The sequence below is a fragment of the Leguminivora glycinivorella genome, chromosome 2 (genome assembly GCF_023078275.1).
Source record: "Leguminivora glycinivorella isolate SPB_JAAS2020 chromosome 2, LegGlyc_1.1, whole genome shotgun sequence".
Classification (NCBI taxonomy): Eukaryota; Metazoa; Arthropoda; class Insecta; order Lepidoptera; family Tortricidae; genus Leguminivora; species Leguminivora glycinivorella.
In genome coordinates this window covers 9,428,623-9,453,982 of record NC_062972.1, presented here as the reverse complement: position 1 = coordinate 9,453,982, position 25,360 = coordinate 9,428,623, and the positions used below count along the sequence as shown (strand labels likewise).

The window sequence follows — 25,360 nt, the reverse complement described above, 5'->3', positions numbered from 1 at the left end:
ATGGAGCCATAGACACTATAAGGGTAGGCAGCCACGGTAACTTTGTCGTCGCAAAAACGGTAGTTTCTTAGGGCCCTTTGCAACTATGCGTGTATTTAAGCAGCTAACAAACGACCGTACCGTCAGGTGACCTTGGGTATTTTTTTTTAAGTGTAAGCGAGGCACAGAATTATAATTAAACCAGAATGAGTAGTTAGGCCAAAAAGTGTGTCCACATGAGAGGTTAAAGTTGGGGCTGGTGTCCCTCTCGCACTTATTACCACTATCAAAATCATTTGAATGACGTCATCACTGTCATCATTTGGGGATACCAGTCAATATTCAATCAAAGTTACTACCAAATCTACTGATGATGATGGAGTCCGACCGATTTCGGCCATGGCGACCACTTCGACCCCTAAATAATGTTCCGACGCTCATGCGCCCGAAGATGGCTGATGTAGCCTATCTTTGCGGCGAAACTCCGTCCACATTGAGGACACGTAAGTACGCCGTGAGTGTAATTATAGGATATGGCAGCGGGTGGGCGGGCCTTGAGCTGGTCGCGTCTAGTATCGAGGTCAACTTTACGTTGATCCTCGAAATTCCGCACTTTATTAAATATCAACCTGCGCCATTCTGGTCGTTGTGCTGCCAAATGCTCCCATTGAGAGGGCTCTATGCCACAACTCTTCAAGTGACGCTTTTGGACATCCTTGAACCGAAGGAGTTGTCCGCCATGCTTTCGCTTGCCCTCCTCCAGTTCAAGTACCTCCACTAATACCCAATTAAAGGTTTTTAATAATTGCGCAATTTTTTGGTTTTATGGCTTCATAATAATGACTTACCAATTCGTTACAAGGTATTAATACCCTTGCCTCGATATAATACGAAAATAATTTAAGAAGTTTATAAACTTAGTTATCATACAGGTAAAAATACTACTACTATAGTAATTTTTTAACACTGGTCACACGTGCGAGAGGGACACCAGCCCCAACTTTGACCCTCTCATGTGGACACACTTTTGCTAGTCTGTCAAGAACGCCTTTATGCGCCAGTGATAAGGTTCAATTTAGTATGGCAAAAAAGTGTGAGCTCAGTCCCTATTGTAAGTCGATGAAGCGAGGTAAATAAAACTTTCTCGCTCCCACTTACAGGTTAGCACTTTTTTATAGCTAACACACGACCGCACCCACAAATTACTAAGAAGATACTACGTATCGCGACCTTGAAACTCGATGGATGGTTTTATCTGAAGGGCATCTTTTTTATTTAGAGGCAAACAAGCGGACGGCTTCCCCGATTACTATGCGCTGCACACACACTTGAGGAGTTGGATTTGTGTTGTGGGCTTTTCATTCCAAGTACACTCTTTTCCCTCTCAATAAAGTGTTATTTTATAACATACCCAAGTTATTATTTTAAAATAAAATCAATAATGCAACAAGGCAGAAACTTTATTAGATTTGTACATTTGAGGTAATTGATTATTTAAATAGTAAACAACACAGTGAAATATGAAATCACTAGAAAACAATATTTTTTTATAAATAAATAGGCCTATGAAAAAGTATAATAAAAAAAAAAATCCTAACAAATAATTAATTAAATGCATTTTTTAAAAGCAATCTACCTTTACAATATCCTGCTAATAGTTAGAGAAACATTCTATTAATTTAAGGAGAATAAGTTTGACAAATAATTATTTGAAATAGATAAAGATTTGAGCTATTAGAAATGCTTAACAATATATCTTAAAAAGATCTAATTTATTGTCATAGACTGAATGCGCTTACGCTACTAATTATGCTTACATCTAAAAAATCATTTTTTTGTTATTTTAAAGAGTAATATATCTGGGCTTCTGTAATTTTTGTGTTGTTCTTCTTCGGGAATCTGTTCCACATTAAAGATCTCATTAAGTTTTTCAAAAAACTTTGTCCATAACCTTTTTTGTACTTCAGAATCTCGCATTTCTTGAGTCAAATACATTGTAGGTTTCTTTGTTATGGTGTTTGTGAAACATTGCAGTGTCTGTACCAGAGGATCTAAGGCCTAAAATCAAAACATTTTCAATCAGTCAAGGTAAAATTACGTTGATTCTGATGCACTAGACTACAGCTAATTATGAATGTGAAATGTTTAACACCTTCGCATCCAAGAGCCCACCTGGTGGGCACTTTGCTCAGAACAATTTTTGACATAGTGCAACTTTTTTTGTCAAGTAGCGAATGTGTTAAGTAGTGTGGCATAACCATTCATAGTTTATTCATTTTGCCATTTTGCTTATATTAAAGCAATAAGGTAAATTCTAACCAACTTCTTACCTCTTCATAATATACACAGTCAGCTAACACAATTATGTCAAATTCTTCTTTGAGTATTTGAGATGTACTGTCACCCCACACCAAAGACTCTGCTATAGCATAACCACCCATACTGGAAATTTTGGACTTGTTTTCATTTATGTTCAATCTCAACAGTGGTAGTGCTTCTGGCAAATCGGTCAGTGTCACTTGAGCGCTGAAAATAATAAAATTAATTTAATTAACTAAATAAGATCTAATTGGATTCCAGTTAATTGAATTGGATTTGGTAATTACCCTAGAGTCGCAGCTGTAAGACCAACAACCCCTAAACCTGACCCAAGTTCTAATACTCTAATGCTACTTAGGAACTCAGGTTTATTCTGGCACATGGTTTCGAGATACTTTGCTAAAACTAAAGATGCATCCCAAACAACACAATTAACATCTCCTTCAATTTTTTGATAAATTTTTAGAGTTTTTAGGCACACCTCAATATCAATTTCACGAGGAAATAGGTCATTTGATTGGAAACTTGATCTTCTGTGAGACATATTTAGAAATAAACCTCATACAAGTTTTGAATTTTGTAAATAATTTGAAAACTGCTTCTATTTTATTATCAAAACAAACAATGACGCAAACCGCACAAAATCAAACTCGCCAATGTAAAATGTGTTACGGTGTAAGATGACACTGATGACAGTGATGACTTACGGCCAGACAGCATATGACACATATATGACAGCTGCCTCGACTATTCGGCTATTCGAGTCTGGTGTTGGTAGTATGGAGTGTCCATGGTTGGTAGTTTTATAAGAAAAGCTACAAAATGGTACAATGGTTGCACCAACATCATGAAAAGAAGCATGTGGTATGACAATATTGATTATAGTAACACAGAATTTTGTATGGCAAGACCTTGAATCATATGACAGTCTGCCCATTGTAGAGGAAAGATTTTTCAGTCGATAAAAATGGCTGTGAAAATGGTCGGTTTCTGGTGTTTCCTTGTCCTCTGTATAGTCGGTGAGTAGAAATCTGTATCTACATGAAAAGTGTGTATCTTATATTACGTTTGTTAATAATCAATTTGCTTTTAGGCTCTAATGCCGCTGGGGAATTCGACGTGATTCACAGCCCAAAATCGCTAAGTTTCTTCGGATCCAGTAAGATACCCGAAAGTCTGTTGAAAGAAGTGTTTTCCGCTGCATTAGGACTATCAGTGGAAGAGGTACGTAATCATCTTCACAAGATATGTCTAACTCGCCCATCTAAAGCTCAATACAAACCCAAAGGCTCTCAAGTCTCAATAAGAGATTGCATTTCAAGCGATTTAAAGGATATTTCCTTGTGAAACCTTTTACCTGTTGTCTTTTTCAGGGTACTGAATGGGATGGCATGACCATTCTTGATCCATTTGCCTTACCTGAAGCTGTAGTAGAAGTGTATGTGGATGGTGTCCCCAGCCTTGGTGAGACTGTAAGTGTTTTATTCATATTTTAATAATATACCTTGCCCTTTAATACATATTGCGGGATCAAATCATAACTATATGGTGAAATAAAACGGATCCATAGAAATGAACTGCATTACATCAGTTGGAATGTATGGAACAGACCGTCCCATAATAAAAGTTGTTCATTACATTCTTAAAAATCATTATGCAAAGTATGGACGAGCTGCTCCTATTTTCTTCACCCTGTATAATATGGTACTCTACAATATAATGTTGAACACATACATATTTCTAGATTTTTAACTATTTGAATTTCTATCATGGTTTTGGGCACCTGGTTCAGTTACAAACCATGTTTATGTTATTCAATAAAAATCAAGACAGATCAATAATTAATATAATAATATTTTAATCCTTTCCATTATGGTTGATTTGAAATTGAAATTTTATGTTTTTTCCTATCAGAATCATGAGAGAGAGGTTTTGAATATTTTTTTCGCGAAAATGCCCATTCAGCATTTTAATGTTTGTGAGTATGTTTAGTAAAATGTTGTCATTTGACATTTAGTAAAAATGAGCGAGATTTACTTGTATGTTTATATGAATAAACTGACAAAGCAGCTTTATAGCAATCAACTCACATTTCTTCTAAAAAATAAGGCTGTTACTGTAACTGCCTGGTGGGGTGAAATAACAACAATAAAACTTGTTGCACTGTAAGACACTGTTGTACTGGTATGTTTATAGTAATTTATAATACACATTTTTGATTTTAATTATAATTTTAAATTAAATTTGTTAACCTAGTGTTCTTAATTATTTTATCAAATTCTAGGTGGGGCTTAAATCTTATGCCTTCCCGTTGACTGTGGATGAATATGAACCTGATACTTTTGAAGTAGTTCAGCACAGGATTCAGCAGCGCTTTAGCAATGGACGCAGCCGGCTTCTCAAAATCAAGCTTACTGATGTGAACCAGGTTTGTATTCAACCCTTACCTTTTGGTCCCTTTAAGCCAATCTGATATGACAAAACTTGAGACACTGGCAAGCTATTTTGGCGCCATCTATGCCACATACTAAAATTTTATTATTCACCACTAAACCAAACTCTTCTTTTTTCAGTTGTCATCAGGGGTGTTTGCAGACATTAAAGTGCCCAAGGTTTCTAAGCTGACCCTGAGCCACTTGAAACACTCAGTGGAAGAAGATAGTGCTTTCCTTAATGAGCTTGCTGCGTTGAAAGCCATCACTGAAAAGGTAATCTTTGATTTTACAGTAGCTTTATTAATTCCCTGTCAAGGGTGTCTAATCCATACTAATATTATAAATGGGAAAGTGTGTGTGTCTGTTTGTTTGTCCGTCTTTCACGGCAAAACGGAGCGACGAATGCACTTGGTTTTTTTAGTGGAGATAGTTGAAGGGATGGAGAGTAACATAGGCTACTTTTTGTTTCTTTCTAACGCGAGCGAAGCCGCGAGCAGAAGCTAGTAATTTTTAATAAAACCAGAACTAAAACACTACATAGAAGAATTTATTGGAATATCGGAACGTATAGCAATACTTAACATAAAACTGCCACATGGAGAACAAAAAGAATCATGGTCCATTATACAAGTCTATTCACCGACCGAACTATCCAGCAAGTTAGAAATAGAATCCTTCTACTCTTTGCTAACCGACGCAATCAAAACTCACGGACACAAGAACTTAGTAGTGATGGGTGACTTCAACGCAAGAATTGGGAGCAGAGGCATAGGAGAAGAGCTAATAATGGGCCCACACTGTTCTGGCAAGCGCACACGAAACGGTGGAAAACTTATCCAACTAGCTTATGAAAACAACTTGAAAATACTCAACAGCATATACAAACAAAGAGATAACAACAGATGGACGTGGATATCCCCAAATGGTCAACACAAGAACGAGATCGACTATATTCTCACGAACAAAACAAAAATGTTTCATGACTGTCGAGTAATAAATAAATTAAACTTTAATACCAACCATAGGATGATAAGGGCCAAACTTCATTTTACAACTTCCAAAAAAGACAGACCCTTCATGTTGAAACCAATTACCACACTTATAGAAAACAGCGAAAACTTAAAAGAAAACCTTGAAAATTTTGCAAGATTAACAGAACACCTAGATACCCAAAATAAATATGACAAATTTGAGGAACTCTTACACACAAAGGAAAGCAACAAACCTAAAATAAAATGTAACTCAGCGAAATGGCTTACAAGGGAAACAAGGGAACTATTAAAAACTAGGGCTGAACTAATATCTCTACATGGAAAAACGAAACAAGACAGACAAAATATCACTAAAATCAGTAACGAAATAAAGCTAAACATGAGAAAAGACAGACAAAGACACAGGCTGGCACTTTTGGAAAATTGCATTCAAAGAACAGGCGGGACTAAAAAAGCGAAAAAACAGTTATTGGAAAAAATAGACTGGATACCCAATATCTCAGATAAAACAGGAAAATGCAAAACCAGTCGTCCAGAGATTATCTCTATAGCGACCACTTTCTTCAGAGATCTATACACAAAGAAGGATAACAATCACCCGACAGACACAACAGGTGAAAGCGTGGTTCCAAACATATTACCTGCAGAAGTGGAAAAGGCAATAAAAACACAAAAAAGAGATAAGGCACCCGGAGCGGATGGTATTAGCAACGAATTTCTGACTGCTAACATAGAAATCCTTGTACCACCTCTCACCACCATATTCAATGATGTGCTACAAAGAGAGATAATCCCTAATCAATGGACTACTTCGACAATCATACTATTGCACAAAAAAGGCGACAAAAACAACATTAACAACTACCGCCCTATTAGCTTGATGTCAAATATATACAAAATCTTCGCTAAAATTATCCTTAATAGAATGACCAAGATCCTAGATGAAAGCCAACCGAGGGAACAAGCAGGATTTAGGAGCGGATATTCAACCCTGGACCATATACATGTAGTTAAACAACTCTTTGAAAAAGCGAAGGAATTCAATATCACGCTTCACTGCTGTTTTGTGGATTATAGCAAAGCCTTCGACTCTCTTGAACACGACCAAATCTGGCAAGCCCTAATAAATCAAGGAGTTGAAATCAAGTACATCAGAATCCTAAAAAACATCTATGAAAATAGCAAGGCCAAAATTAAGTTGGACAGAGAAGGTGAAGAAATTAAAATAGGAAGAGGAGTCCGTCAAGGCGATCCAGTGTCACCAAAACTCTTTACGGCTGTCTTAGAAGAGGTATTCCGTAAATTAAATTGGGAGGAATGCGGATTATCAATCAATGGCGAAAACCTCTCGCATTTAAGATTTGCAGACGATCTCATATTAATCTCACCATCTAAAACCAGACTAAACGAAATGATATGTGACCTAGATACAGAAAGCCAGAAAGTAGGGCTATGTATGAACACCCTGAAGACCAAAGCCATGACCAATGGAAAAGACAAAGAACCCATTTACGTCAACAACAACATGATCGAGTATGTAAATGAATACTTATATCTAGGCCAAATTATATCCCCACACGACTTGACTACGAAAGAACTAGACAGGCGTATTGGAAACGGGTGGAAGCAATATTGGAACTTAAAAGAAGTTATGAAAAATAAAGAAATGAGTATGACCATAAAAAGGAAACTGTTCGATACCTGTATACTTCCTGTCCTAACTTATGGTTGCCAAACATGGGCACTAAACAAATCCCACTACAAAAAGCTAGAGATATGTCAAAACGCTATGGAGAGAAGCATGATGGGAAAGCGGTTAGCCGATAAAGTTAGAAACATAGATATAAAGAAATGTACTAAAACAAAAGACATTACTACAACAATTAAAAAGTTAAAATGGCAATGGGCAGGTCACACAATAAGAGGAAAAGAAAAGTGGTCTAAAACGATAATGTACTGGTTCACTAAATACAAAAAGAGGAAACGTGGCAGTACAGACAAAAACTAGGTAATATAATTATGAATGTCAACAACAAAATGAAATGTAACAAAACGTCTGAAATAAAGGCTATTTTATTTTATTTTATTTATATGTTTAAATTTACCAAATTTAGTGTTTACTGCCTATGATAATAATATATGTGCTATGTTCATAGCAGTCGTAGCCAATAGCATGATTATCTCAATTTGTAGGAAAAATTATCTAAGTTTCACAACAATCGGTAAATAAACAGTAAACTTCCGCATTCTTAAGCATTTTGCCTAAGCTGAAATACAGACCTTCTCTGACGTTTCTTCAAGAACCTCAAGATTGCCTCACCACTTAACGGTGCTGTTACATGGTCAACACAATTACCAGCAATTCACAAACCATTGCCGCATTTCTTCACACTTTAACAACGCTGGCACAACCTCTCTGTGTTTCAAACATTTTTCATAAATGTGACTTTCACGTTGACTGTACAGTCACCAGCATAAATAAGTGATGATTTCTGTACCTTGTGCTTTAATCGTTTGACAATTTCGTATGACATTTCAAACAAGACATTAATGTGACAAGGTATTGGCTACGTGCACGACAATTACGCCCACTACCATGTGAACTTGAAGTGGAAAATGTCAAAAAATGACATGTAAACAAACATTATATTTTAACGATTTTTCGTTAATTTTAAATAAATCGAATAACAAGAGCTACTATTTCAAGTGTAATTTAGGTAGATAGATTATAAAGACATGGATATAATACCAAAAATCAGTTTCCAAAGCCATTACTCACGGTATAAACTTCCAACCCCAGACTACAGAAAGAGTCAATAAATTGGTGCTGGCAGGGCATATAAGGAATCTTGAAGAACATAGGAGTAATGGTACAAGTTCTTCGAGCTAGTGATATGGTATTCGCTAAACCTCCGTCCCGTTAATGCCATATAAAACAAATCTAAACGTAAGTACCTAGTCATGTCCGCGGCCGCAGAAATATCCGACACGGGCCTATTCCCAGGCTAGGCCTGAATCTTTAAGCATAATCTTTTACGGTAGGAAAAATACTAACAGCGTATTGAACAATATTAGGTAAACAAAGCTTAAATATAATTTATTATAATGTTTTGTTTTGACATGTCACTTACGTTTTCTTTTCACCGTAGCTATCCATTTAGTTCTTTGATCCAATTTCCAGTGTGCTCTAAGAAACGCATAGAACGTGCAACGACTATTTATGCCATTATTTTTACAATTAACAACGAAACAACTTTGATGCCCCATATCAAACATTACACATTGTATTATATTTTATGAGTTTTGATAGATGACAACCACAATCAGTGTCGATTTTGACCACCGCAAGCACTGCGATCGCTTTGCTTACCCCCTCCATGCACTTCGCACGAAGCCAATAGACATCATCACATATTTATACCGGTGACTGTACTTAGCATACATATTATTGTGAGACCAGTGAAATGTTTTTATTTTCAGGTTAATTCTGGTATTGTCTCTGGTGACAACATCGTCGATTTTTACAACTTCCGCTTCCAATCACTCCACCCCTTGTCTGACTTCCACGGCCCCAACTCTTTACAAGTCAAGGAAGCTAAGAAGCTTTTAGGTAAGGTTACAGCTCTTGTCTATTGTTACATTTATGTTTACAGGTGCGGTAAAGGGAAGGGAAAACATTATTTAAGACAACACACGGGTCGAACGCGATAAAATAACATTATTAACTTTTTACTCAATGTTTCGGCCAGGTTGCACTAGCCGTGGTCGCGGAAGACTGATGTCCCAGCGAAGTGTCAATGGAGATGTAAACAACACCAAACTACCCGATATTCATTTTTAGGGTTCCATAGTCAACTAGGAACCCTTATAGTTTCGCCATGTCTGTCTGTCCGTCCGTCCGTCCGTCCGTCCGTCCTTCCGCGGATAATTTCAGTGACCGTTAGCACTAGAAAGCTGAAATTTGGTACCAATATGTATATCAATTACGCCAACAAAGTGGTAAAATAAAAAGATTAAAAAAATGTTTTGTTAGGGTACCCCCCCTTTTTTTTTTGACGGAGTGGGAATGCTGTTACGCACGATGTGTGGGACTCGCCGTTTTTTCCCCTCCCCTAGCGAGAGGGGGGAAACTTATTGGCCCTACCCACTAAACCCACTCCGGCGTTCCATCCTCTTTGCCGTTCGTGAGGGCGCGCTGGGATCGATGTATGTGTCATCATGTCATTCACCACGGCGCCCTCCGGCATTGCCCGGGCTTGCGGCCAAGGCACCCGCATAGGGTTTTACCTGATCGATATGTAAAGTGGGGACTGGTTTTTTTTTTCATTCCAACCCCAACGTGTGATATATTGTTGGATAGGTATTGAAATAGATAGGATAGGTATTTGCGTATTTATTTTTATTTTCGCGGTGGGAGGGTGGGAAAATTAATTGCATGTAAAAAAATACGCAAGTAAGTATAACGGGTTAGCACTGATTAACTTGCACGTTATTAATTCGCGGATTAGCAAAGGAATGTTCTAGTTTACGATTATGAATAAGAATAATTTATTGAAAAACCTTATTGCTAATATTACATTTATGCGTTTCCTTATCTTAGGTGCAGTGTTAGAGTGTTACGTGTATTAACATGGATTTCCGCAAAGTAACGCCTGATTCCATCGATTATTACAAAAGTAGGACTTTATAAAGACTTTCTAGGAAAATTGTTTTGAACTTGATAGGTTCAGTAGTTTTTGAGAAAAATAGGGTAAACTACGGAACCCTACACTGAGCGTGGGCCGACACGCTCTTGGCCGGTTTTTATAAATGTTCGGGGTAGACAAATAAAATTGATCTACCCGTATAATTTGTTTAATATTTATGATAAAACTAGCTATGATACCCGGCTTCGCTCGGGAGTTGATATGAGCTTACGTGGTAGTTTAAATAAAAAAATAAACTATGACGTAAACGGTAAAAAAATTTATTGAAAACATTTTCTCATCATTTACACTACTTGTTTATAAACAACATTTTTTATTTTATTATCCTACGGTGTCCTGCCGTTTCGCCAAATTTCATTTCCCAATAATCATTTCGCAATAGTTTCATTTCCCAAAGTATTGTTTGGCAAAGGTATGTTTCGCAATGATTTTGTTTGGTCAAATTATCATTTGGCACAATTTTACTTAGTCAAATTTTATTTAGTCAAAACTTTATTTCGCAAACGTTTTTAATGGCAAAACTTATATCCCAAAAACATGTTTGGTCAAAATTTCACATCGCAAATTTCGAAAATATTTAGGCATTTGCATTTTCATTTCTACGGGATTAATTTAATTTACCGAAGATTTTTTTGCCAAATTTAACTTAAAATTGTCAAATGATAATTTCAGTTTTATTCCCAAGGCTTCAGTTGGACACGAAAAGTTTGTTAAACTTTATTTTTGTCAAATTAATATTACTGGAAAAAAATATTTTGTCAATAATTTTTTTGTCAAAAAATGTTTCTACAAATTACACCATGCAAAACCACGTTTGACAATAAATATTACAAGGCATAAATGTAATGTAGTAATTTAATTAGTATTGTAACAGAAAACTCGTGTGTGACAGGGTCAGTTTAGGTGCGACGACGAGCGAAGCGAGGAGGAGCGTGTTAGGTTGACAGTGAGCAAATGGCGTTTTAAAGTAATTAAAAATTAATAGAACATAATGGTCTTGAAAACATAAGGTTTCTTATTAATAGAATGTATCCGGACATGTAAGTGAAATTGTCATCCTTGACATTTGCAGGAGGAGGAAAAAAAGTAGGTACGACATACACATTATTTCACACAAATCTCGGACACATAGTATAAAATCAACAAACAAATTTCCAGTGCACCATTTAATTACAATATATTGGGAAATGGAAATTTTGCCTAACAATACCTTTGACTAAATAATATTTGGTAAAATGAAATTTGACCAAGTAAATATTTTGGGAAACAAATACTTGCCAAAAAAAGTTTTGCTAAATGTCAATTTGCGATATGTTGTTTTGCCAAACGATTATTTGGGAAATGATAATTTGGGAATAATAGTTTGGGATGTGAAACTTTGGGAAACGTTTTTTGGCGAATCGTCAGTAAACCGGGGTATATATATATATATATATATATATAAATTTTTCGAATTTCCTACTCTTGAGCAAGCTACATATAGCTGACCGTGTGAAAAGCAGGATTCTTTGAGGTTGATGCCACAATATTTTAAAGTTTGCCCTTGTGCTTTGTTAATCGTGAAACTGAAGGCTAATTTAATTGGAAACTGCAATCTTTTAAATTGAAATGGCAATTCAGAAGAGATCAGTGGTATTCTAGGTATAAATACTGTGTGTCCTTTGCACTTTCCAGAAATAAGTTCAGCTTCAATGATATTATTCGATAACTGTTTTACGATCATCCTCGTTCCATTACATAGTTTTGGGGAGTTTAGATTTCTGAGTAGTATGATTGGAGATCCAACTTTCAGACGAAGGCAGTGTAATGGCATTCCTGGTACTTGTAAAGAGTTTAGAAATTCAGTAGGGAAGTTGACACTTTCTTCAATGGATACCATCGTGTCGATTGATTTATATATTTTCTCTTCACCAGGTATATTCTTTAGAATATTAAAATTGATATCGTCAACAATATTATTTTTAGTGGCCAAAATCGCTCTTTGAAATAACCACTCTACGTTGGTATAGTTCTGAATAATATTTGGATAAATTTTGTCGATTAGTTCGTTTTCAGTGGTGGCTACGTTACAGAAATCACTATTGAGTTCTATGAGGCCGCTCGTTTGATCAGTAGGATATGTACCTTCGCCTATTTGTAAAAGTATTTTAGCAAAACATGCTGTTGTTTCATCTTTTGATAATTCAACTCTCATGTTTTTTGTTAATTGCAGTATTTGTACTTGTGGCCAGAGATGTGACTTTTTTAAGCATGCATTGATCTCGTCTGCTGGTGTTGACTTGGGAATAACTGGAAGTGTTTGTCGAAAGTCTCCTGAGAGTATGAGTAGAGCTCCTCCCATTATTTCAGAGTTTTTTCGCAATTCTTGTAATGTTCTGTCCATGGCTTCTAGTGATTTTTTATGGGCCATGGTGCATTCATCCCAGATGATAATTTTAGCTTGTTTTAGAAGTTGACCTCGTCCAGATTTTCCTGAGATTTTACATACCGGGAATTGTTGTTCGGCTATATTCAACGGTAGTTGTAAGGCAGAATGGGCAGTTCGTCCTCCTTCCATAAGTGTGGATGCAATGCCGGATGATGCTAGTGCCAGCGATGTGTTTTGTAGCACGTATTTCCGCCAATAGTAGATTTAATAGAAACGTTTTACCGGTGCCTCCTGGTGCGTCCAAGTAAATAATTCCACCAGTGTTATTATTTATTCGGTTCATTATAACGTTGTAAACATTTTTTTGATTGTCATTGAGAAGTGGTTTGTTGTGAGCAATGTACTCAAGTAGTTCATTGACGTTATAGCTTTTTTCCTTTGTAATTTCGTAGTTTAGCACATTGAAAGCATTTCTTTGTGGTGTTGGCATTCCAAGTTCTACTAAGGCTTGGTTATTTATTGCTAAACATTTATCTTCTAAACGAATGAGTGTTTCATTGAATATGTCGTCATTGAATTCTATAGTCAGTTCTGGATTAGCTTGTCGGATTTGGTACAATATATCATCACTCATACTCCTTTTGAAAGAGTCCCATAGCTGTTTTGGGTTTGATGGGTTACATGTTAGAATTATGCCGAATAACTCTCGAATTTGTTCAGCTGAAGCTGTGAGTGTGGCTTCTTGTAGTGTTCATTCCCAGTGGTTATCGTTTTCCAATAATCCTAAGCGTTGACATGCTTCTCTGTACGTCTGGCATAAGTAGCCGTTAATGGTCCTGAGATCTTTGAAACTTGTTGGTCCCCGTATTTCGTGTAACAACATCCGGAGATAGAAACATTCGGCATTGTTTGGATGTACGGTGTATACTCGACCTATTGCGTTAGTTTTCATGATTTCTGGATGGCCCTCCTCTGAGATTCCTTGTTTTCTCCGTTGAAAAATTTTCTTTGTTTTGTCCCACGTATAATAAATAGGGACGTCGGCATACAGTAATGTCTTTGCGAATGGATCCGTTTGGCACAGTTGGAAAATAGCTGTTAATGTTGTGTTCTGAGGTGGTTCGCTTGCAATTTTTCTAGCCGAGTCTTTTGTGAAATAAACTCTCTGTCCATTCTCCAAATGTACTGCTAGATGTTGCACAGCTGGTTCGCGTTCATGTATGGGAAAACTAAAAATCCTCCACGCTGCTTCGTTACTGTTGATGTATCTTCCCATTTGGTACATGAGGATCTCATCATTTTTATCATTTTGTTCACTATTTTGGACTATTTGAAATACTGCCATATCACTACCTTTGTTTACGTATTTACATATATATTTAATAGATTTTACTGAATTGCAGTATTCAACGTTTATGTGTGCTTGGAACATTTTAGAAAGGAGTGGGTTATATGGTACTACCCATTGATTATCTATTTCCAGTTCGTCTCTGCCTTGTATTCGTATTTTTGCTGTGAATCCACCGTTTTTCGGTGATCGTCTTCTATATTTGGGATAACCGTCATCTTCAGTTTTTGTATCGTCCAAGTATGGTTTTGGATATTTTTTTGTACATTTTCCATCACTCATGCATGGCGCATTGAAGTTAAATGGTCCACATGGTCCGTGAATCATGTTTTTCACTACTATGTTGTATAGTTCTGGATCATTTTGTGGATTGGGAAATTCAGCTTGAATGATTTTGTCGATATCCGTGGGATAAATTTTATCTTGTAGCCATATGAGATTGTGTGAATGAGGTAATCCTCGTTTTTGCCACTCTATAGTATACATCCAGCATCTAACGGTTCCAAAGATGTGGTATTTTGTGATGACTTCAATAAATCTTATTTGTTTTTGTCGAAAAACTCGGGCTATTATGTCGTGTCGATCCATGGATGTTTGTCCGTATTTAAGTTGTTCTTTTATGTCTAGCCATGATGAGTTGCATGTAAATGTTATGAAGAGATCAGGTCGTCCATATTTTCTTACGTAGGTCATGGCATCTTGAGTATATTCATGCATATGTCTTGGACTTCCTATGTATGATGAGGGTAAGATTACCATTGTTCCAATATCATCAATATTACCGTCATTTATGATCGCGTCTCGAAGGTGGATGTATTCTTCTGTGCGTAGTTTCTATTGATTCAGTCTTATGTAAAGCATCCGTTCTGATTCTATTTTTGCGTACATATCTACCAGAAATTGTTGAAATAAACGGCGAGTGTTGAGTATGTGATTGTATTTTTCATTGTCTCTGATCATTAAGCGATAAGCATAGAACTCCTTGGAAGTGACTTTTTTGTTTGTTTCCAAGCCTGTTTCAGGATGAATTTGTTTTATATTGAAATGATATCCGTCTTCTCCATGCAGAAATATTAAGGGATATTGAAGAGCATCATATGAACGGTGTGTCTCTGCAATGCGTTGTAGTCCTTTTCTTCTTCGTTGTACAATTATGTCGCGGCTTGTATTTTCATTGTCCAAAATTACGATGGCGACTTCATCTATCTGAGGTGCATTAAATCTCCGTTCGTGTTCTCCACGTGGTCTTTTATCGGCTCGAATAATTTTATAGTCATCAGAAACCATGCGGTCTAATGTTGTTTTGAATATGTAAATCAGTTGATTGTATTTGTGTAAGATCCTCTGTACATCTTGGATTATTTCACGTCTCAATCCATTAAAATTTGTGCATCGTTGATCAATTTCTTGTTCTTCATTTCCGATAAAATAAACTTGCAGAAATTTATAGTCTTCGCTAGGCATTGGTAGTAACGATCCTATTTTATGATAAATTTGACCTTGAATTGAAAATACATATTCAAATTCATTTCTATCAGTGTTAGTCGAAGTAGCACCGAAAGAAGTCATCTGAAAGCAGGAATTGTATGATCTTATATTTTGAAGAAAGTGTTTTGATTCTAGTGTTTCCCCGATCATGTAATGTAGAAATTCCTGCGGAGGTGTTTCCAGTAGTGGTAATCGAATTTTTCCATTCATGCAACAGAGACCTGGTGTTTCTTTACAAAATTTTTTCGCGTGGCAAAAATGGTATTCATTTTTCCGATTACAACATATTTATGATTGTAATATTTTTTTGTCGGTTTGTAGTGGAATGCTTCTTTTGTTAGATTATCTTTTAAAATTCTCGATTCTTCAATACTTTTATTTTCTTTCCTTTCTTCGCTTTTTCTACTCCTCAGGGTGCTCATTCTGGTTCGTTGATTTTGTAAACGTGCTTCGCGCTCTTCTTCCGTTTCATTTCTTCGATATTCTTTTTGTTTCCGCCGTTTCGCTGCAGAACTGGCAAGATCTCCTCCTCTTTTACGTCTAGGCATTGTATTCTGTAAAATAAAATTAAACATACATTTTATAGACAAATATATTGTTACGTAAACGTGGGGTACGTTGAGACAAAGCAAAAATTTTATTTAAGGAAATTACAATTAAAAGAAAAGAAATCTATTAGAATTAATTAAACACACTATTAAAATACTCACACGTGATACTTCAAAATAAAGGCTCACAGATAACTTATTTCCTTCTCGTTTCGAAATCGCTTGTTTCACTGTTCAAATCGAACTGACTCTGGCGGGCGACACCGGGCTCTTATATATTCAGAGAGCTAGGCTCTAGAATATTCGAGAAAGTTTTAGAATATTTTCCTTCTCATATCTTCTAGAATGTTCTCGATATTATCGTCTGCCGTGACAATAGGTTCTGCTGCTGTAGAATACTTTCAATGAAGTTCAACTACTCGACAACAGATGGCGCCACTATACTTAGGGTTGAAGAAGCCCTTATATCTTTAAAAACACGCCCTTTAGGTTAAAACGGGAACTTTCTTGTTCGAGGGGGGATAAAGGGCTATCACACTATTTAAGTCCCTTTAATAAGTTCAAATACTCGATAACAGAACAAATGTAATTTAAGACTATTGAAATTGGAATTTTAAATTTCGCGCCTTTCGAAATGTAACCCAAATAATCGTTGTTCTGAATGAAGTTCAACTACTCGACAACAGATGGCGCCACTATACTTAGGGTTGAAGAAGCCCTTATATCTTTAAAAACACGCCCTTTAGGTTAAAACGGGAACTTTCTTGTTCGAGGGGGGATAAAAGGGCTATCACACTATTTAAGTCCCTTTATCGTGCCGGGACTCCTTTTTAAGTTTTATCGGCACGCACACTTTTATCGACTTAGTTTTATTATATATAATGATAACACATTGTACTCACATGAGTACAATGTGTTATTTTTATCGTGGGTTGTCTTAAAAAATGTGTACAAAACGCGAAAACTTAGTGTTTTAAGGGAAAAACAGTGCTTAAAATTCTAATTTAATGTTATTTCAATGTACATACATTACTCCATTTGATCTACGTCTAAAAAGCCCATCAAGCACTAAAAATATGTGTACTTGTTCTTCTCGCAAACTATGCTTCAAATCTTCCCTATTGTCCCAGATTTGTAAGTTCACATTTTTGACACATTTGTTTTGAAGTATGTTGCGATGTGGCTAAGACGTATCGTTTGCCAAATCTAACGATTAATTTCGTATTGTTTGAATCGATTAGGCCCTATGTACAAGGAGGTGCTTAAACAAATATACGATTTCTATCAACTTAGTGAAATGTCATTTGAATCGAAATGACAGACGCTGCCACAGCACTAGTTTAAAAATAAAAATTAATGATAAATGACATAATAAGTAAATCCTGTGTGATAAATTAATATCGTAAAATACTCACTAACGAAGATCCGCAAAAATGTAACATGTGTTATATTATCTTTAAAGCAAGCGAAATATTGTTGTTAAGTACTTGATTTTTTTAAATATTATTACAGTATTTTATTTAAAGTTTCATTAGGTTGCTCGAGTTTACGTTTTGTGGTCGCTGTCATGTGTCAAAAAGAGGTTCTTACAAATCTGGGACAATAGCTAAAATAGCAGGATAAATTAAAAAAAGTTGGAGCGAAAATAATTCTAACATAATATTTGTGGAAACTCACTTCAGCCGCTGCAATCTCCGAGCTGAGCGATGCGTTCGACAAGGCCTACGACGGCGCCGTGCTAGTGGCGGCCGTGGCCACCGACGTCGCGCACACGCGCCGCACCGTGCGCGCCGCGCCCAACGCGCCCGCGCAGCAGGCGCGCATGCTGGTATGTATCACACAGACTGTACTTGACACGATGGTGCGGTGGTAAACAACTACTGACGCGCAATACTCAATGCGCAGCAGAACCGCATGTATGACCCGGTGTACTGGGAGCTGAACGAGGCGTTACCGTAGCGTCTAGGAGTGGCAGCCATCGCGCAAGTTTCCCTTGCTGGCACGTCTAGCGCTATGTGTACTGTATACCTACCAGCAGCGGCTGATCGATACAAGCCGATTCCCATAGGCTTGCCTAAAATTGATTACTAGTAAAGTACCTAATGTAAAGGTAGGTTGGTTTCGTTTTGCTCAGTGTTGCCTAGCAGAAATTTTCACCAGCCGCACTGATACCTACTTGATGCTGTGCGAGGTACAGTCAACCAATTGGAACCCTAGGCCACTCTACAACCATGTCCAAATGACAAGCGCTAAGAGATTTCTTACAATCTGATTTATAACGTCACTGTGACATAGTTCTACAGTGACCTAGGGTTCCGATTGGTTGACTGTACATCGGCGCAGTGCTGGTATGCCTGTCTTTATTTAACTCTTTCATTTACCAAAGACCGAGAACTTTCGAGCTTTCCATGGACGCGCTGGACATAATCGGCGTGGAGATGTAGATTGAAGGGTTAAATAGTGTATATCAGTCATAGGGCCTACCGGAAACATCCACAATTAAATTCATATCCGAGCGGAAAAAAGAAAATATACCAACGTACGAAACAATTTGATGTCCGACGTACGTGATTGTCTTAGTCGGAACAAAACAATAGTATATTGTGCAACAAGGGAGGTAAGGGGGATTTTGTCAACGAGTGGTACACGTAGATGCAATGAGACCTTTAAACAACAAATCTGATGAAATAGTACATTACGATACGAGTACAAGTGCGTAAAAAAGGAAGTTCGAAACGAGTGCGATAAATTAAAACACGACCGAAGGGAATGTTTTAATTTATCGCCACTCGTTTTTTACGCACTTGTATCGTAATGTACTATTTTATAACTCCTCTCTATATTAACCCTGTCATTCACATTTAAAGTTACCATTATAATTGTAAATCAATGAATTAAATTTTAATAGAATTTACTATGCGTGAATCTTAGTAATACGAGACTCACATATGTCTCGTATTACTAAGAGTGTGCACGGGAAAACTTCCCACTTTGTCGATTGCTATAGAGCCGCTTTGTCAGTTTATTCATATGAACATACAAGTAAATCTCGCCTTAATGGTAACCGACAAAGTGGGACGTTTTACTAAACACACTCACATATTTTAGTATATTGCGTATTAGAAACTTGCAAGACACAAGAGAGGCGTCCGTAGGCAAGATGACACTGAACCTGAAACCACCCCCGAGCTTGAACCTAAACCTGAATCTGAACCTGAACCTGAACCTGAAGCTGAACCTACACCTGAAGCTGGTGGTGGCGAGGAAACTCCAAAAGAACCGGAAGACGCGGTCGCTGAGGCAGAAGGGGAGGCAAAACCTCCAGCAGAAACACCTGCGGAGGAAGCTAAAAAGCCGGAAAAGGAAACAGCAGTTAGTGAAACACCGTTTAGGCAGCTGACTCGATACCAGAGGGCCAACTAACCCACGTTCGACTTCTTGCCATCCTGTCACACACCGCGATTGTTGAGCCGGTCAGGGCTCTAGCTAAATTGGTTTACAATATTTACGCTACAGAGACTCAAAAGACGTAGCCGTGTAAGCATAGCCAAACTGCCCTTAGCGAATATAAGATATTCTTTTACTGGATTATATAACCTACTAGCTTTTGCCCGCGGCTTCGCTCGCATTAGAAAGAGACAAAAAGTAGCCTATGTCACTCTCCATCCCTTCACCTATATCCACCTAAAAAATCACGTCAATTCGTCGCTCCGTTTTGCCGTTAAAGACGGACAAACAAACAGACACACACACTTACCCATTTATAATATTAGTATGGATATAAAAGCCTTAAAAAACAAAAAAATCAGAATGTGAAAATGTTTACCTTAATTCTTTACAATTTTTTTTAAGATTTTGTTTTTTTTTAGAAAGGAACTTTAATTGTAACAATATATTTAGCTAGAACCCTAAATGGCTCAATAATCACGGAGCCTGACTGTACCAAGTGCAATGAAGAGGCAACACGTCAAACGTAGCTGGCGGTAGGCCTTGAGCAGCTAGCTTTATAGTCGGAGTAACGTAAAAATTGACTATCATATCGTCGCCTAGTAGAGTCCATGATTTTTATGTAGTCCATGATTTTTATGTAGGTTGGATACTTTTCTCTAGTGCGTGGAGTTAATGCTTCTCTATACAACCTATAATATAATCGTATTTTATGTCAATTTCCATATTTCTTGTTCACGTTCATAGCTTTTCGTGAAAATAATACCAATCGTAAAGTATTATGCACTACATCTGTTCTGTTAATTGTGTATTTAGGATTTTCTAGATTGTGGTATTTTAATAATTGGTCTAATAATATACTAAACATAATAGTTAGTAAATATTATTGCCGTAATTTAAAGTACCTTTTTAGCGTATATTTAAATAGATATATTTGATGTATCGTATTCTGGTACCCACAAGCAGGGCTTGGATACCGGTTAAATTTTCAAATCGTTATCATCTACTTGCGGACAAACTAAATTTTTCGCTTGAAAAACCGCTATTAAACCGGTTTTTAGAAGAACTCTTTCATAAAGGTTTCTTTCGATTAACCGGTATATTCCGCAGCATAATAGGTAATACTGTTCTAACCAAACAAAAAACTCGCTGCGTGAACTTAGGTATTTAGGTGCGTCTCGCCGCTCGTCGAATAAACCGGTTTATTTCGGTTAAAATAAAGTTCTCATAACGTTCGCGTTCTTTAAAAAGTTCGGAGTAAAATCGAAATAAACCGGTTTTAACCGGTAAAAAATAAACCGGTTCCAAGCCTTGCCCATAGGCCTCATTGAGGTTTGAGCTTGCAGAAAAATGTAAAACTAAAAAGTGGTCTTATTTTCTTGATTTAAAAAGGAGGATACGACAGTGTTGCTACTGTTTAACTTCTATTTGTTAGAATGTACTGTGGGACAGTCACCAACAATAATATCGCACAAAAACAAGACCGCAAAAATATCTGACAGTGTCATTTTTTGTGTGTCAGACTGACACAATCTTACCTATTTCTCCAGCCGTAGGAGCGTGTAAGATATTTATGCAGCTTTCTTTTTGTTCGATATTATTACCGGTGACTAGTCTAAGATTTATGATTTCCTCTTTTTGGCACATGAAACGTAAACCCGCACGATCTACTGAAATTTTAAATAAAATCCCGTAATAATATTATAACATTTTCTCTAACATTTAAAATAGTATTTTATGCAACTGGCGTTTAAGTGAGGTCAAAAAAGACGAGTGGCGTGAGTAACATTTTGAGGCGAAGCCGAAAATTGTTCACGAGTATTTTTTGACTCAGTTAAACACCGTTGCATATAGTACTTTTTCTACGACCATGCACTTACTTTTTCATAGTTTTCTAGAATAACTTTCGTGAAATTCACACTATTTCCTGTATTTAGACTTGTCGACCTGTCCTCTGTTTCTGCTCCTGCCTCACCCTGTCGCTCGGGCGCCGGGCCCCGGCTGGCATCTTTTATGTAGGGTTTTAAAGATCTATGCACGACACTGTAAATGACGAATAACACTACGGGAGTAGAAAAACAATATTTCGCTTAGTTTAAACATACTCTGACACATGCTATATTTTTACAGATCTTCGTTAGTGAGTATTTTACGATATTAATTTATCACACAGCATTTACTTATACGATTATATCTTAAAACTAGTGCTGTGGCAGAGTCACTCATTTCAATTCAAATTACATTTCCGTAAGTTGATAGATATCGATTATTTTTTGATTTACAAGCAAGTAAAATTACATTAAAATTAATTAAGATGAAAAACAGACCCTTTAGCACAACTTGCCTTGTCGCGCGCGAGTCCATACTTGAAGTCGCGCTTGATGTATGGACTCGCGCGCGAAAAGGCAAGTTGTTCTAAAGGGGCTGGTTCATTAATAATACTAACGAACATACCATATCGTCACTACTTTGAAAAAATCTCGTATCTCATGCTGCTCCTCAAAGTTAAAACGCAGTAAGTCTATATGCATTCCATACATACTTACTACAATTTTCTTTTCATTGACAGACGAAGATACAAGTTTTTTCCCCTCACTAGCTCGGAAACACGTGTTTTGTCTTTTAATACCAGCGGGTAAAAACGCATTTTATCCACTAGTGGGTAAAGTAATTTGACCTTGAATAAAGTCAAATTAACTGCTTTAAAATTGATAAAAGTAGGTGAATCTAGTAATAAAGATGATTTACCACCTGTGGAACTACTGGAAGCAGTGATAAACGCATTTTTTGCGTTGTAGTTTCCTCGCTATAGTGAGGGGAAAAGTTTTGTGTTACACTCGGGTGCAAATGTATTTTACTTCTCGTGTGTTAAAAAACTCGCAAGTTCAGGATTCTATTCTCGAACCACTCGCTTCGCTCGTGGTTCAACTATAGAACCCTTCACTTGCTCGTTTTTCAATTCCACACTCGGCGGTAAAATACAACATTGCCCCCTTGTATAACAAATAACTATTAAAAGTAGTGACGATATATACTTTTGCCATCTTGTTTAAGCGCCTATCGATCGCTCATAGACCCTAACTGATTCAACACATTCTTAGATAATCGATAGAATTGGCAGATGTATGTCTTAGTCACATCGCTACAAACTTCAATACAGATGTGCCAAAAAGAGGAATATACAGCTCCGGGAGAATATAATTTATTTGTATTATTTCAGAGCACGGAAGACAGCTACTCCGAAGACTATTCCGCCATCTTCAACATCATCCTGTGGTTCGGGCTTGTGTTCGCGTTCGCGCTGGTGGCCATCGTGTACGCCATCATGGACATGGACCCCGGCAGGGACTCCATCATCTACCGCATGACCAGCACTAGGATGAAGAAGGATAACTAGATCCTTGTTACATATAATATCTTGTTCTTAGTTCGTGCATTGTGAACTTACTCACATTTTAACCGCATTTGAAAATTCACATTTAATTTAAAGCGCTTAGATGGCGCGCCTAAAGTCAGGGCGGTTAAAAGATAATGAAATTACCACACCTCATGTTACCAAACTTATGTTGGGTATACAGGTTTACAACAATAAAATGGGTTAAGTTCCTGTCAACTCACTTGATCCTTGTCTGAAATATCCCTGTTTCTTATTAAATAATTGTTATTTGTACAAAATAAGTATAACATAGAGTTATATTAGAGTTAAAAGTAAAAACTTAAAGGAATTTTATTTATTTGCGAATAGTTGTAAATATGAATCCTAATTGTTTTCAGTGCTGTATTTATTGGACTTTGACGGTGTATTTGTCGTATTATGTTCCGTAAAACCTTTTATTTTGACAGTATTAAATTTAAACATAATACTTAATTGTTGCTGCGTTTGTCCTTGTTCGTTAGATAAATATGTACATTCCTCCTAAATGGTGTTTTTCTTTTCGAACGTGGTTATGCTGCTTTAAAATTTTCAAATTCCGGATCTAGAAAAAATTTCGTCAGTCGTTGCCTCCCAGTCGATACTTTGTCACATGATAGCCATTTAGTGCCGCGATACTGCAGCGCATGGAGGATGTTCGCGGAGGCGCATGTGCCGTGTTTTAAAGCTACCATGCGCCTGCGGGCTGCATCTCTGGTGCGACGTGTACGCGCCAGCTCCAACAGCGTCATTTCAATAATTGCGAACAGGTTTTGCCCTTATGTCGCATTTTGTTGTGGGCTTCATGCACCTGTGGTTGACACAGTGAGGAATAACTATAGATAATGGTTATCTTATCAATGTGTCAATCACAGCTGCTTGATGACTTTTTAGTATGTGTGTACTCGAAATAAATGAAATTTAATTTAGTCAAATTGTTGCTGGCCACATTAGTTCTGAATCTTAAGCGTTGCGAGTGATTCAAGGCACGTAAGGTAAAACAGGTATCAAGAGTGAACAAGCATCTTCTGGGCGAGCTCACTCCATCGTAGGCCGTCTTTGCCTTTGGCTAGTCTGTGGTCAAGAGTAAGCCCATTTATAATAAATAAAAAAATAAACAAATTTTGTCACTGAGTGAAACTTAAAATTTTGCACTACACCAAACCACACCTCGGACACTGGCGATCAAATATATGAAAGAGGCGCGTTCCTAGCACACAGTCTAAGCTCGTGTAAGTCGTGTAGGTGAACGCGTACTATGTTTGTATGAGTGAAATATGACAGGTCGACTGTTCGCGTTTTTGACAGGTGGTAACCGAGAGGGGGTGGGCGGCACTTTCAGCTGGAGTGGCCATACTGTACGATAGTACACTTTATTATACTGTGACCAAACTAATCATCTTTTTTAACACACTAGCTTTTGCCCGCGGCTTTTCGATCGCATTAGAAAGAGACAAAAAGTAGCCTATGCCACTCTCCATCCCTTCAACTTAAAAAATCTCCCCTTAAAAAATCACGTCAATTCGTCGCTCCGTTTTGCCGTGAAAGACGGACAAGACACACAAACTTTCCCATTTAGGTATAATATTAGTATGGAAGTATGGATTTATGTATCAATCATCATTTCAACGTCAATTATACAAGCGAGCTTTGAGCATCAAAATGTATATGTGGATAATAATTAATAAGCTACTTTGTCATTCGTTTTTGAAGTATCAAGAGAGCCCTTACCAGTTGGTGAAAAAATATTGATATAGGTACTACGAAGTTTCCAAAATTGCTCTAATATATTAATTTGCTTATTTAGAATTCTCTCTTTTCTACAATTGTATCGTAATGTATTATTACGGGCATTTCGGTCCACTGAATCAATTCAGTTGCATTAACTTTCACTTGCATTAACAGTCAAGTTTTTTTCGTTATTTAATTTAATAAATAAAACGGCCTTAATTGTTAATATAAAATTTTAATTCATTAATATTGATTGATAATTAGATGTAATATTATAAAAAAATATCCTAATTAAGCAATTCATACAATGTCAGATTAATTATTTGGTAGGCCATTACATTATTTGTAATATATATTAATAAAAACATTATTATATAGGCACTTTCTCGTTTAGTACTTATTTCACAACAAAATCGTATGTAGAGCACAGTTTTCACAGTTAACTAAAGGCACATAGTTTTATTTATGCTAATGGGGGCCATCAAAGAGGTAAGATTCAGAATGCTCATCACTGCATAAGTAAATGCCATTATCTGCCATTAGCTCATTAGTCATGACATGACTCTATCGGGTGTTGGTATGCCGAG

General features: G+C 36.9%; 2 protein-coding genes across 3 annotated transcripts; one reads left to right on the top strand and one right to left on the bottom strand.

The window, feature by feature from the left end:
• Positions 1-1,447: 1,447 nt before the first annotated feature.
• Positions 1,448-3,022, bottom strand: LOC125237651 (protein N-lysine methyltransferase METTL21D-like). 2 transcript variants are annotated; one of them, XM_048144790.1, is made up of 3 exons: positions 2,780-3,022; positions 2,310-2,505; positions 1,448-2,037 (listed from the first exon to the last, which is right to left on the bottom strand). In XM_048144790.1, the coding sequence occupies exons 1-3, from the start codon at positions 2,809-2,811 to the stop codon at positions 1,807-1,809; spliced, it is 459 nt and encodes a 152-aa protein (XP_048000747.1). In that variant the 5' UTR covers positions 2,812-3,022; the 3' UTR covers positions 1,448-1,806. The 2 variants fall into 2 exon arrangements, with proteins under 2 accessions (XP_048000747.1, XP_048000740.1); XM_048144783.1 differs by having other exon boundaries at positions 1,450-2,037; positions 2,586-3,014.
• A 150-nt stretch (positions 3,023-3,172) lies between these two features.
• On the top strand, positions 3,173-23,551 carry LOC125237635 (ATPase H(+)-transporting accessory protein 2). The gene is made up of 8 exons (XM_048144775.1): positions 3,173-3,317; positions 3,392-3,522; positions 3,672-3,770; positions 4,583-4,726; positions 4,872-5,006; positions 9,206-9,335; positions 17,866-18,011; positions 22,851-23,551. The coding sequence occupies exons 1-8, from the start codon at positions 3,266-3,268 to the stop codon at positions 23,025-23,027; spliced, it is 1,014 nt and encodes a 337-aa protein (XP_048000732.1). The 5' UTR covers positions 3,173-3,265; the 3' UTR covers positions 23,028-23,551.
• The last annotated feature ends 1,809 nt before the right edge of the window (positions 23,552-25,360 follow it).